At 33.5% G+C, this 14,062-nt stretch overlaps 1 protein-coding gene across 1 annotated transcript; it reads left to right on the forward strand.

Annotated features, from left to right (window-relative positions):
- The first annotated feature begins 3,342 nt into the window (after positions 1-3,342).
- Positions 3,343-9,287, forward strand: LOC136200588 (protein DEFECTIVE IN MERISTEM SILENCING 3-like). The gene is made up of 8 exons (XM_065990964.1): positions 3,343-3,518; positions 4,490-4,591; positions 4,818-4,932; positions 6,977-7,214; positions 7,569-7,760; positions 7,835-8,152; positions 8,816-9,041; positions 9,122-9,287. The coding sequence occupies exons 2-8, from the start codon at positions 4,541-4,543 to the stop codon at positions 9,155-9,157; spliced, it is 1,176 nt and encodes a 391-aa protein (XP_065847036.1). The 5' UTR covers positions 3,343-3,518; positions 4,490-4,540; the 3' UTR covers positions 9,158-9,287.
- Positions 9,288-14,062: the final 4,775 nt, after the last annotated feature.

The raw sequence follows: 14,062 nt of genomic DNA on the forward strand, positions 1-14,062 counted from the left end.
TTAATTATGGGAAGTTCTATCATGAAAATTATCAATATAGATCCAATAATAGTTTTAGTAAAATATATAGGACTCTTCATGTTATGATCCATTTGCTTTATTATGATTAATATTATGTGTCACCGTTAGTACAATGTTTCAGCCTTCATCCCTATGACATAGACAAAGAAAAAAGTGTGTTAATTCAGATGAATATATATGCCATAATGAAAAATTCCATGAGCTTATTGTGAACCTGTCCTTTTATAAAATCCTTACAAAGTTACAATTATTTAATTGTCTAATGAAGAATATGTACTAGCTCTAGAACAGGTTTCATAAATGTTTTTTTTTTTACAACTTTTTCTTATATTAAAATGGATTTATAGTGAAAATAAAAATGAAGTCAAAATTGTCCAAAACCTTTCATTTCAGTTTTTTTTGTTTACAATAGGTTTGGCTTAAGAATGGCAATTCACAAGATGTGGTGAGACAATCTATGCTAATTAGTAATTTGCTAAGATGAAACACCTTCTTATATGGAACTTAAACTTTACTTTTCGTTTGTATAAATTGAACATTCCATAGGTGATGATGCTACCCTACACTGGGTTGTTTCTGAGTTTATACAAAATAATAGTAGAGCAAGTGGAAGCAGAGATTTCATATGCTGCTGCAAGAATTCTCTACCGAATGCATTTTCCATCCCCTGATCTCCATCCCCGTCCCCACAGGGACCCCATATCCCGTTTAGAGATGTTCCAAAAAAGTTATTCACATTTCCCATTCCCTATTCATAGTGGGGAATCACCGTTTTAAAAAAATCAGTAAAGGCAAAACTTTTAAGAAACAGTAGCTAATAATACCAAATATTAACAACCATTCTCAAAATTTTCAAATAAAAATAAAACTAAAAATTGAAAACAATCAATCACCTAATTAAAATGTACTTAAAATCATCCAAAAAAATCAATTATCACGTGGAATAATGGGGATTCCCATTGGGGATTAACCGGACGGGAACGGAGATACCTTTCTTTCATTTTGTAATTCTTTCATTTATGAAGATTATAGTTCGGTTGAGCAATTTATAATTTAGTTTTGCTCTGTTCTCCTTTTTTTGTTTCTCTATTCCTTTGTATACTCTTTCATTGGGGGTAGGTGAAGATTACTAGATCCGAGCTTCTTTGAACAAGCGTCTCTTGGAATTACTCCCCGCTCACAAAGACGAAGATGACAAATTTGAACGGTTAGAAAACACAGATGGACAACAAATGAAATCCAAATTCGAGAAGAAGTAAGACAGAAAATGAAGAAAACAAAGTGCAAATGAAGAGGAAGAAAAGTAGTTACCAATAAAACGTGTATTCTGAATAGATAAAGAATGGGTAGATTGAGAACATGGGTAATTATTTGGGAATGGTTTATCACCATGGTTATGCAAAGCTAAGGAGAAAAGTTGTGAAGAAGAAGAGTTACAATATTTTAAGAAAATGGCACGTCCGGCCATAGATATCTTCAAGAGATGATACATCAGTACTATTAACTACAAATTTAGTATATAGTATAGATTCCTGTTATATTTAAGCAAATGATATGTGGTAAGTCTGACTAGTCTTTTTGCTTCTTTTTTTTTGAGCTTATATTGTGAATAAAATTAGATTGGTCAATAAAATTAGGCCTAATAAATCACCAGCTCCCTGAACTTGTCCATAATAGTAGATTGGCTCTCTGAACTTATAAGTGTCTCACTAGTTCCCTAAACTTGCTTATTTCGTATCACCAGCTCCTTAAACTTGTCCATAAAAATTTATTAGCTCCTTGAACTTGATTTGTTACCGATAAAATGATACACGGATGAAGTGTAGATGACAAGATTCATGACAAAGAAGACAATTTGATGAATTATTTCTCAAATTAACCCAATTTATCAATGTTAAAGGTAAAATTGCTCTTGGTTTCCAACGTTAAGGGTAAAATTGCACCATTTTAGACGTTAGGGGTAAAATTACTCATGTTCCAAAACATTACGGGTATTTTTGCACTTTAACACGAGTTAATATTATGGTTTTTGTATTCAGTTGTTACGGAATAAGCAAGTTTAGAGAGCTGGTAAGACATTTGCAAAGTTCAGGGAGCTAAAAAAAAATTATGGACAAGTTCAGAGAGCCAATCTACTATTATTAGTCTCACATGAAAAAAAATCATGTGGAAGATACATTGATTATGATTATAAATTAAAAAAAAAAAATTAATTGGAGTTCAACCGATCTATCCTTCCTTGTACACCCCCTCTAACAAACAACGTATATAAAAAGCCACTTTTTATCCCTATATCACCTCCTATATAGCCTCTGTTAAACATAGTGGTAGTGTATTTAGGAAACCACAATTACCTAATAGTATAATACAATGACAAAACTCCATAACTATTTAAATTATTATCTTATTCTTTGCCCATCCTAGGACTTTAATGCTGAGGAATTCTATAGTTATATTTCCGAGTAAGCTCATTGTTGGATCGACCAAATTAGGGTCCATAATTTTCCAGTTGTGCATTTTGTAATTTAAGATGGAATTTGTCCGGTTCTTTTTAATTGCTTAATTTTCTTTGATCATTGGGATAATTCAAATTTTCTAATGTAAATTGGACTCAATTCCTCTCTTTCTAAGAAAAATTGTTTTGCATGGATGTTTATAAATCGATAATCAGATAATTTCAAGTGAATTTTGTTTTACTTGGTATATAAGTGAGTCACACAAATTAGTTTTGACAAGTTAAATTTGTTGTTGTCAAAACCTAACCGAGTTTATCTGAACCACGTATGGATGGTAATATTGCGTTTTGGGTTTAATGAACAGTTCTTTTCAGTTTGCAACTAACCAGGGCTTAGACCATCTCCAACACATTTCATCAAATTTACTGCATCAAACCATGTTTTCATCATATTCTCTATCTGTTTTGATGTTGCTACAATGTTTTTACTCCAACCCATTTCATCTTTATTAGAGTTAAATGATTTTGTATGGATTGATTATTAGTGTTAAATGATTCTTGATTCTTGATTTCTGGTTTTTATGTATATAAAATAAATGAAAATGAAAATAAATAATATTATTTTATTAAATGATGCCCCATCAAAAAATGATGCTACAATGTCTTTTTTTCTAAATGATGGGATACACGGGGGACACTTCGGGGATACTTCATGGATACTCTAGGGGTTTTTTTAAAAAAACTATGAAAGTATAAGGGTTTTTTTTAAAACTCAGAAAATATAAGGATTAAAATGAAATAATCCCAGGATTACTAGTATATACGGACACGAAATCCATTGAACCCTAAACTAAAATTGAAAATCTCTCCGTGCGATGCATTGAACCCTAACAAAATTGAAATTCCTAAATCTTTTCTCTCATCTGAACGAGTTCTTCTGTTCAGTGGTTCTGTGCAATCAGTTGTCTTCCTCAGTTGCTTTGAGAATGTCGATCCCTCTGATCTGGTCGATCTATTTTGATCGAGTTTTTTCTCTCATCTGGTCGATCTGCTATGAATTAATTACTTATTAGTTAATATTATAGATGTTATTTGTGGTTTTATAATGACTTGAGAGTATTATTTGTGTTTTTATGATCACTTTATGAATATGATTTGTGATTTATATACCCCTATCGGTGCTTCATAGTAGAGCTGGAATTTTGGTGAAATTTGTATGCTCTTGGCTTGGAAATTGATTTTTCATTGTGATTGCTGTTTGAAAATCATGGAAGTTTCTTTGAATTATTGCTTAAATGAGAATGATAAATTGGAGACCCTAAGAAGGATGGTGATTAGTGTGGCTGGTTTCTGTTTCCCTTTTTGGCTATTTGTTTTTTCCTGCTTCATTTTGCTTCACTCGGTGAACTATATTTTGAAAATTTTCCATAGCCCTAACATGAATCGAGGTTTTAAATCATTCACAGTGTTGAAGGCATCAAAAGATGTAATTTACAGCTTGGAATGTAAAAACTTCAAATATGGGTTGACATGTAGAAGAGTAGAAGCCATGTATATGCTTGCATGGTTGTTATCAAAGAAATTATATTGTCAGCCCTTGTTTTTGAATGGCATAGAACTTTTAAACTTTGCAGCTAATTTTGATGACTTCATCTTCCAATAATTAGGATATTATTTGGGAGCATAAGCTTTGAAGGCTTTTAATTTGTTCACTATATGCAGTTAGACCATAAAGAAATTATGTCTGAGGCTTCATATGTTTTAGACTTTTATCATCTTTAGATTTCAGAAGATTACTATGACTATTTCCATTATTAGTAAATATGGTTTTTGTTTGTCGGCTTTTTATTGTTTCTTGAGGTGCACTGTGATGCATACAAATGTGCCTTGCTTTACCTATTTGTGTAAGGAACATAGTGTCATGTTGCTCTTTGAGATGATATGTTCATAGTTGCAAATGTTAAGTCGATCCTTTTGTTTTAGCTGTAATTCTTAAATAGAGTGTTTCCGCAGGATTTGTTAGCTCTGGTGGAAGAAGAAGCTAGTATTATCCCAAGTAATGAAATGCAAAATGGTGGTTCTATGCAAGCTCAATCGGTCATATACAATTCTAAGGTTTTCAATTTGCATAGGATCTTTACATTTTGTTGTGATGTGGGTGTAAATCAAAAGCAATTATTCTGTTATTTATATTTTATTTTTATGGAGTTGACATTTGTAAAAAAAAAGCCGAAATTTCACATTGCCATTTGTATTTTTTTAGACATCCTTTAAGTTACTAGAGCTTATTTACAATGTAAAGTAGGTCAAAGAACTAATTGTTAAATTGTAACCTTTGCAGAAATTTCAAGATGATCTACACACAGCAGGAATCCAAATCAAGCAGCATGAGGATAACTTGAAAATTTTGAAAAGTCAACGAAACAAATTAGAAGACTCAATACTTGATCTGCAAGGTATGCTAAATTTTATTTTTTGTGCCTCTTCTAGAGGATTAGTTCTTCTTGAAGATTACTCAACTAAGAAGTATTTGCATGTGCAGTTCACTTAGATACAAGCACATCTAGGAACAAATTTATGTTGTGTAGTGTAATGGTTTTTAATTTAAGCATGGTAGCTACCTAACAAATTCAACTGAGGCACCTATTTTTAATTGTTGGCCATTAATTCTTGGTTCTCCATGTGCTTTAAGTACTGTGGTAGCAATGTTTAGATCTGTCATTCATATGCACTGTTTCCTTCAATGTTTTAGTTAATTTAATTAGACAAGATATTTCAGTAAAGTTTTAGCTGATATAAACAGAAAATGATGTTGTTAGGAAACTATTGTAGCTAGTCCAAATCAGCGTAAATTTATTTAGAAATTGTTATTTTCGGAATTATCATTTATTTAGGAAGTCTTAGTATTAGTAGAAATAAGAGTTTATTTTCAGAACTATTATTTAGGAAGTTCTAATTCTAATAGGATAGGAGTTTATTTTTAGAATTTTTATTTAGGAAGTGTTAAATCTAATAGAGTAGGAATACTAGTTTAAGTCTGCCTTTTATACTATTATAGAAAGGAACCATTTTATCATTGGTAAAGTACTATTTGAAAAACAAATTCAGAGGTCAGGAGTTCTCATCATAGAGATCCGGGTTTCTCTCTAACGAGCTGCATTAATTAATTCTCATCATACTATCTCGAAAGAAAAAGAAGTAAGATTCACTTCCTGATTTCAAGGTTCAAGGACCCGTAATTTGATCCAAAGCTCATGAGCTTAACAAAGTGGTATTAGAGCAAGTTATGGGTGAATCAAGTAATCTGGAAAAACAGTTTGAAGCCTTTTTGAGCTTCATACTGCAAAGACAGACCAAAGGTGGAGGCCATGGTACTCCAACTAGAAACCATTGAGGAGAGTGGCAATCTAGCACAACAAGGAAGGAGACAGGGGGTGGACAGTAGAATACGACGGCAGGAGGAGGTCTGCTTCCAAAATTCTCGACACTAGATTTCCTAAGTTTGATGGGTCGTATGATCCCTTGAGCTGGTTGGTTGCATATGTGTGAGAATTTTTGTAAGCATCAACACACTGTTGAAAGGCACAATAGTGGTCGAAGTAGAGTTGCATAAATCTGCTGAATTACCAAGGCTATATGAAAAAAGAGAAATTATCAAGATGGGACTGCTGGTCAGCAGTGGAAGGACCGTTTAGAGAAACGAAAGACTAAGGGGATTTGTTATAATTATGACTAATCGTATACATGAGGACATAGTATAAAAGATATCACTCGTTGGAAGGACCGAAGGAACCTTTACTAGAACCAGATGATGAAGATCCTATCACCAACTGATGCTTTGGTGAAGTAGCTCCAGTTATCATCTTTGTGCATGAGATCACACTCATTTTTGTAGGGGAAGGCAATGTTAAAACTGTTGTAGCTAGTCTATATCATAATAAATCGTTATTTTGATTAGGTTTAGGACTTACTAGTTTCATGATTGTTATTTATTTAGGAAGTCTTAATCCTTGAGGAGTAGGAATTTATTATCAGAATTGTTATTTAGGAAGTTTTAATTCTAATAGGGGTACAGATTTATTTTCAAAATTTTTATTTAGGAAGTTTGAATTATAATATGAGCAGGAGTTCTAGTTCAAGTCTGCCTTTTGTACTCTTATAAGTTATGACAGGGAAGTGTTTATCATTAATAAAGTAAGCATCATTTGAAAAACAAATTCAGAGGTCACGAAATTAATTCTCATTATAGGTAAGCTAGGTCGAAAAAGAAAAGAGGATTTACTTTTTGATTTCATAGTCAAGGACCCATAACTCAATCTAAACCTCAGAACTTATAGTGTGAGCAGTTTTTTTATCTCAACTTCGAGTCAGTGTTTCCGAATGGAAGGATTTACTTTTAGATGCTAGAATTGTTTGGAGATTTTATCTGTATAATCATTTGTGATGCATAATATCTCTTTTTCCATTTTCATTTTCTGCTACTGACAAGTTTCCTTTCAGTTATTCTTGGTAATTATCACTCCTCAAGACCTCCTAGTGGTGAAAGTGAAAGCCATTCCTCCAATCAGAGTGAGGAAGAAACAGTAAAGCAGATTCTGCAGCATGAAACTTCTGCTGCAGGCATTCTGTGTCAGCTGACAACACGCCATGGTACTCATGCACCTCAACTCGGATTCACTAAGGATGTGCTTGGTATTGTTGCTACTCTGGGCAAGGTGGATGATGATAATCTTAGCAGGTTAGTTTGAAGTTGCATGTTATCTGCTATTGATATTTACTATCTATCTAACATATGCATGTTATCTGCTATTGATATTTACTATCTATCTAACATGTAGATTCTTCCTCTTCTATGAAATAAGTCTTATGATTAGTTTCCTTGCTAATATAGCATATTGTTCCTGGTTCTAATGTAGTCAGTTAATTTATGTAATCCACAATTCCAAGAGCTCTTATTATTTTCAATCAGTGAAATGTCTCCGTACTTACTGCCACACTGATCTTTGCTTTAAAGAGCTGCATGATAATGCAGTTGTTGTTAGTTATCTGCACTATTTTCAATCTACTTTTACTTATTCTTTCTTAATTGCAGGCTTCTTTCAGAGTACTTAGGAGTAGAGACAATGCTAGGAATTGTTTGCAAGACTTACGAAGGTGTTAAAGCTCTTGAAACTTATGACAAGGAAGGCCATATAAATAGTGATTCTGGAATTCGAGGCTTTGGTACCACTATGGGACGGACTCTGGATGGTCGATTTCTTGTCATTTGTCTCGAAAATTTAAGGCATGTATCTCTTTCTTTTCCTTATTGCTGTTTGGAATTCAGTTCTTGAATTACAAACTTTTTTTCCCTTGTAGACCTTACTGTGGTGAATTTGTGGATGATGACCCTCAAAGAAGGCTTGATCTTCTACGGCCAAAATTGCCTAATGGCGAGTGCCCACCTGGATTTATTGGTTTCGCTGTTAACATGATCCATGTGGATTACATGAATTTGTTGTATGTATCTGATGTCTATGGCCTTAGAGAGACTCTATTTTACAGCCTCTTTTCTCGCCTGCAAGTTTACAAAAGTAGGGAGGAGATGCTACTTGCTCTTCCACTTATAAGTGATGGAGCAATTTCACTGGATGGATGGATTATTAAGCCTAATGGTTTCTTTTCCTTGGGGAATCGGTAAGTATTTTGCTTTCATTATTGACATGAAATTGTCTTCCAATCGGATCTAATGGTGAATTTCATTGGTTTACAGCATCTCCTTTTGTGGTATTTCGGAATTTGCTTTCTGCATGTAGGTAGTTTAAATGCACTAAGAAAGAAATGTCTTTCTGAATCCTGATAGATTGTAGAATTATGTATGTGCTATAATTCGATTATAATAGGCCACCTATAGGGTTCATAGCATTAGCCTCTAACCTTCCAAATTCAACTCATGATATTTGGTGCATGGATTTTTCTTCCCCCAATTTTTGTACAACTATCATACAAAAGAAAAGAAATACGTATTTTGTCTAGAATGGTCGATTCAAAGGGTGAGCCTTGGCGCAACGGTAAACATTGTTGTTGTTGTGTGACCGAGAGGTCACGGGTTCAAGTCTTAGGAGCGACCTCTTGCAAAAAAAATTGGCAGGGGAAGGCTTGCCCCAAGTAGACCCTTGTGATGGGATCCCTCTCCGGACCCACCGGACCGCCCTTTATGTTTCATGCGATGCATCTGGCTAGTAAATAACATATTTTGGCATACCCTATGTTTAGAGTTACATGTGTGTGTGTGAGCCCGTGTTGTGTGTGTATTTCTCATTTGGTATCTCTTCTTTCTGGATTTTTTTTGTTCGGCAGGACTGATGTTGATGTAAGATTTCCAAAACCTTCCATGTCAGCAAATCCACCTGATAGCTACATGGAAACTGAGAATCAACTCAAACAGAAGACATGGGAAAAGGAGAAGTTGACAGAGGATTTAAAGCGAGAGCAAATGGTGTTGAATTCTGCAAGATTCAATTTTGAGAGAAAGAAGGAAGAGTTTGTTAAGTTTCTCTCACAAACCTCTGCAAACACAGCTCAGGTATTGCAGTGAACATATCTTAATTGAGTTGGATTGGAGTTGTATTTTGCAGATTTCAATAGCATTTGCTCTTGCTTCAGATGCAGGGAGGACATGATAGGATACTTTTTGATTAATTTGGATAAATAATTTACTAGTTTCTATGTTCTTATATATTAAGCTAGTCTGTTTTTGGAAATAATTGTCTAATCATTAAGTTTTTGTTTCTATGGATTCTTTAAAATTAATAGTCAAAATAGATGAAATTAAATTTGAAGTGACAACTCTTTATCCTATTTTATAAAAATAAAACATGTATGTTTTTATTTTGGAACATAGTCATAATTTATAGGGATAAGGTATCAAAATGGGCCTAAGGTTTTTGAGGAAGTACCAATTTAGGCTCAACTTTCAAAATAGTACCAACATATATAGGCTTAACGGTTACAACATAATATCAATTTAGACTTAACGTTTATAATATAGCATCAATTTAGGCCTCACGTACAAAATAGCACCAATATAGGCTTAACGTTTACAAAATAATACGAATTTAAACTTAACGTTTACAAAATATATACAATTTAAGCTAAACATCATAATTAAATTAATCATATTATATTCTTTCTCTATTAACTTTATATGTTATCATTTTATTTAGTTCTATATTTTTATTTATTATAATACAATTAATTAGTATTTTTGCCCATTAAGATCTTATATTTGTTTTTCATCAATGATTCAATTACTATTAAATTTCATTGCTCATGTAATATACGCAAGCTAAAAGTAATTGAATATCCACAATATTTCGAAATATTGTGGATATTATATTTAAGCTTTTGCTTGTCCTCAAACGAATTAAATCCGAAAACAAAGCTAGAAGACCAAGCACTCAAATAAATCAACAATGAGACATGATTCATTTCAAGTAAAATGTAGAAGATCATAATTTTGAGCCGTCCGAAACATGATAAACACCTTGAGTAACTAAACGATTTTTGAATTTATACTTTTGGCCATTAGTGAGACATTTTTCAAATAGTTGATACTTAATGAACTCCTTAAACACCTCACATAGGATTCACCCTTTACGCTCAAGTGTTCCGGGTAAGGTGTTTTCTCTCAATTTTCCAACACAAGTGATAACTATCGTGGGCTTGCACGGTCATCCAACCTCTACCACTATGTCTCCTTACTAGGATTTGATCAAAAGGACTTAATTGGGTTGTAATGAAGGGTTAAGGTTTGGTGTGATTATGATGGAAATGAGGCTTAAGAATCTTATTGAGTTTCTAAAATGTTAAGTCACTATTGAGTAGTTGAGAGCATTTATTTATTTCTTTCTTTTCTTTTCTTCCCCTTTTTTTCTCAAAAATTTTGAATAAGCTTTTTTTTCGGAATGTGAGAATTGTATTCCTAGGGGGTAATGTGTGTGAGCTAAAGAATGTATATGTTTTTGTTTTGATGCTCTATTTTTTAGACTCATATTTATCTATTAGAAACTCATAGATTCCGGGATTTTTGGATAGAAAGTGATGGAATAGGGTTATATTGTGGTGACAAAAGAAGGGCAAGGCTCAAAATGGGGAACACGGGAAAATGATTTCGGGTAGGCTATTTGTTTATATGGTGGCGAAATGAAAGAAGGCCTTAATCATATCAAATTCCTAGTTCGGTGCGTGTGGTTTGGGTTAGTATTTGATGCAAGTCCTATAGTTAAAAACAAGCGTGGATCCCACATGAAAGAAAAATAATCGAGCTATTTAATGTGTTCGTGGCTCAAAGTATCTCACCATGGGTGCGTTTGTGTGCTACAAGTTCAAGTGTTTCAACTATGGGTAAATGTCTAAAAATGAGTATTTATTCAAAAACAGTTATTCAAGTTTTTATTCATGACCGGACGATTCAATTTTAGAATTTTAGAATTGTCAAATGAAGGTTTATCCTATCACAAGTTAATACTATTCAAGAGTTGGTTTAAAGTTTGTTTCGGGAGCTAATTGATACTTTAGGACATTAATACTTGGGTTGGGGTTGTGTTGCCAAAACATTGAAAAAAAAAACTAGAAACAATTACACGCCTCCATTCCCTATCTTTTACCCCTCCAAGTGATCGATCCCACAGAGATTCTAGACAAGCATTAGCTATCTACGGGTTCTTGAAGTCTAAATGATTAATTTGAAAAGGTTGGTTTTGAATAGCGATAAAAACTTTTGTTGTTAAAAACTATGTTGTAAAACAATAGGGAGTCGGGTTCACTTTCTAAGTTTGAGTCAAATCAAAGCTATTGAAATAAAACACCGAAGAGAAATTCGTGATTTTAAGTTTGTGATTTCTAAAAGAAACTTGGTGCTAAGACGTTAGATCACCTCGTTCTATTCCTTCACTCCTATTTACCTAACGGGGCCAATGGTTATTTAAATACGAGAATAAAGCCTTAAGTAAATGAGAAATTCTAACATTAAAATGTTGGAAACCACATCGACTTGCTATCGAGTCTAAAAATGTAGTTTTCCACTAATCTCTTGATACTATGATGAGTAAAAAGTGATTGACCGAAATATGAGTTAAGTTTAATTTCCTAGTTCTTAAACACAACTTCTTTTCGGGTATTTTAACTAAATAGACTTCTAACTTTGCTCAAAACATTAGCAAGATTCCCCTCATCCCTAGTTGGGAAGAATTAGTGCTTGGTCATTGGGGAAGTAATACTTGAATTGAAACAAAGTGAAACTTAGTGAAAGTAAGAGATGGAACACAAAAGATGAAGAAATTCTTACTCAAAACTCAAAATCAACTTACAAACTTGAATGGAAATAACTTAGAAACATGAATTTGAACTTAGAAACTACTTAAAACGAACTAAAACAAAGGAAAGACAATTGTCCAAAGCTTGGCTACAATGAATATTAAAAGTGTGTCGATTTTCTCATACATCTCATGTCTATTTATAGGCTAATCTTTGCTCAATTCAAGATGATAATCTCAATTTGATGATTGGTAGCCTCCAAAGTACTGAATTAGTGCATTAAATGTCCTTGAGAAGTCAAATTGAGGAAGAGTATGGGCTTGCATAGAAAGGAGGAGCCGCCAATTGCAACTTGCTGAAATTCTCAGGGGAGGTCTCATCAAGACCTGTGCCTGATGGCTGCGGATTCTGTGAATTTTCCTAGGTCTCGCCGAGACCTAGGGAGGTCTCGCCGAGACCTATGTAAAAATACCTAAAAACTGTTTTGCTCGTCATTTCTTCGTCCCTTCTCAGAATGCGTCCCTGTTTTGTCCTGTAGCTCACTAGAATAATTGTCAATCTTGTGGGGTGTGTGAGAGTGTGGAAAAAATGCTAGAAAAACTTGTGAATTAAATTAAAAACACGTGATAGTGTGTGAAAATGTGAAATGAAGTGAAATTTTACAAAATTAACACTAAAGCATTAAAATTGCATTAAAAATGAACGAAAATATGACTCAAAATCATATTGAAAATAGATAGCAACAACATCCCCAAACTTTAAGCTTTTGCTTGTCCTCAAGCAAATTAAATCCGAAAACAAAGCTAGAAGACCAAGCACTCAAATAAATCAACAATGAGACATGATTCATTTCAAGTAACAATATAGAAGATCATAATTTTGAGTCGTCCGAAAGATGATAAACACCTTGAGTAATTAAACGATTTTTGAATTTATACTTTTGGCCATTAGTGAGACATTTTTCAAATAGTTGATACTTAATGAACTCGTTAAACACCTCACATAGGATTCACTCTTTACGCTCAAGTGTTCGGAGTAAGGTGTTTTCTCTCAATTTTCCAACACAAGTGATAACTATCGTGGCTTTGCACGGTCATCCAACCTCTACCACTATGCCTCCTTACTAGGATTTGATCTAAAGGGCTTAATTGGGTTGTAATTAAGGGTTAAGGTTGGGTGTGATTATGATGGAAATGAGGCTTCAGAATCTTATTGAGTTTCTAAAACGTTAAGTCACTATTGGGTAGTTGAGAGCATTTATTTATTTCTTTCTTTTCTTTTCTTCCCCCTTTTTCTCAAAAATTTTGAATAAGCTTTTTTTTCGGAATGTGAGAATTGTATTCCTAGGGGGTAATGTGTGTGAGCCAAAGAATGTATATGTTTTTGCTTTGATGCTCTCTTTTTTAGACTCATATTTATCTATTAGAAACTCATAGATTCCGGGATTTTTGGATAGAAAGTGATGGAATAGGGTTATATTGTGGTGGCAAAAGAAGGGCAAAGCTCAAAATGGTGAACAAGGGAAAATGATTTCGGGTAGGCTATTGGTTTATTTGGTGGCGAAATGAAAAAAGGCCTTAATCATATCAAATTCCTAGTTCGATGTGTGTGGTTTCGGTTAGTATTTGATGCAAGCCCTATAGTTAAAAACAAGTGTGGATCCCACATCAAAGAAAAATAATCGAGCTATTTAATGTGCTCATGCACTACGCCAAAACCCTCTTCAGACGACGTTTAAAAACCGTCTTCCCGCGAGATATAAATCTGTCATGGGGCTCGATGCCTTCTATTGCACCTTCAGACGACGGTCAGGTTCTATCATGTTTCATCATCACACATGACATTAGCCTATTTTCTCACTGTCATCTTACCCTTGTTACGATGCAGCTTATTTATTACTGTGGTCACCTTTAATGTCATCACATGACATTCTAACAATTAAAACCATCAGGTTAGCGTGTGAGAAATTGGCATATTTAATTTGAGATGATAGTTCGTATAATAATTTCTGCCGTTATAGCCTGTTTAGATGGCACATGTCTTAATCAATCATGTCAAAGGATTTTTTTCATATGACAGAAACATTTATTTTAATGTCTTTTTATTGCTGTTTAGATGACATTTTTAAAAATTAAAATGTCACTTTATGCCTTCTTCGTTTATATTTCTGGTTTTTATACCTGAATACAGAAACATTCTAAAATATGAAGATGAAATTATGTATATCAATGGTTTTAATTTTATTAGAGACCAATACTCATAATATGTTTACATTTGTGCATATAACGT

Source organism: Euphorbia lathyris, chromosome 7, assembly GCF_963576675.1.
Source record: "Euphorbia lathyris chromosome 7, ddEupLath1.1, whole genome shotgun sequence".
NCBI classification, from domain to species: domain Eukaryota; kingdom Viridiplantae; phylum Streptophyta; class Magnoliopsida; order Malpighiales; family Euphorbiaceae; genus Euphorbia; species Euphorbia lathyris.

Excerpts from the sequence above, each read along its gene's own strand:
- LOC136200588 (XM_065990964.1), top strand. The coding sequence starts at position 4,541 with ATGCAAAATGGTGGTTCTATGCAAGCTCAATCGGTCATATACAATTCT. Across the intron at positions 4,933-6,976 it reads CTCAATACTTGATCTGCAAG|TTATTCTTGGTAATTATCAC; the intron begins GTATGCTAAATT and ends GTTTCCTTTCAG. Across the intron at positions 9,042-9,121 it reads CCTCTGCAAACACAGCTCAG|ATGCAGGGAGGACATGATAG; the intron begins GTATTGCAGTGA and ends CTCTTGCTTCAG.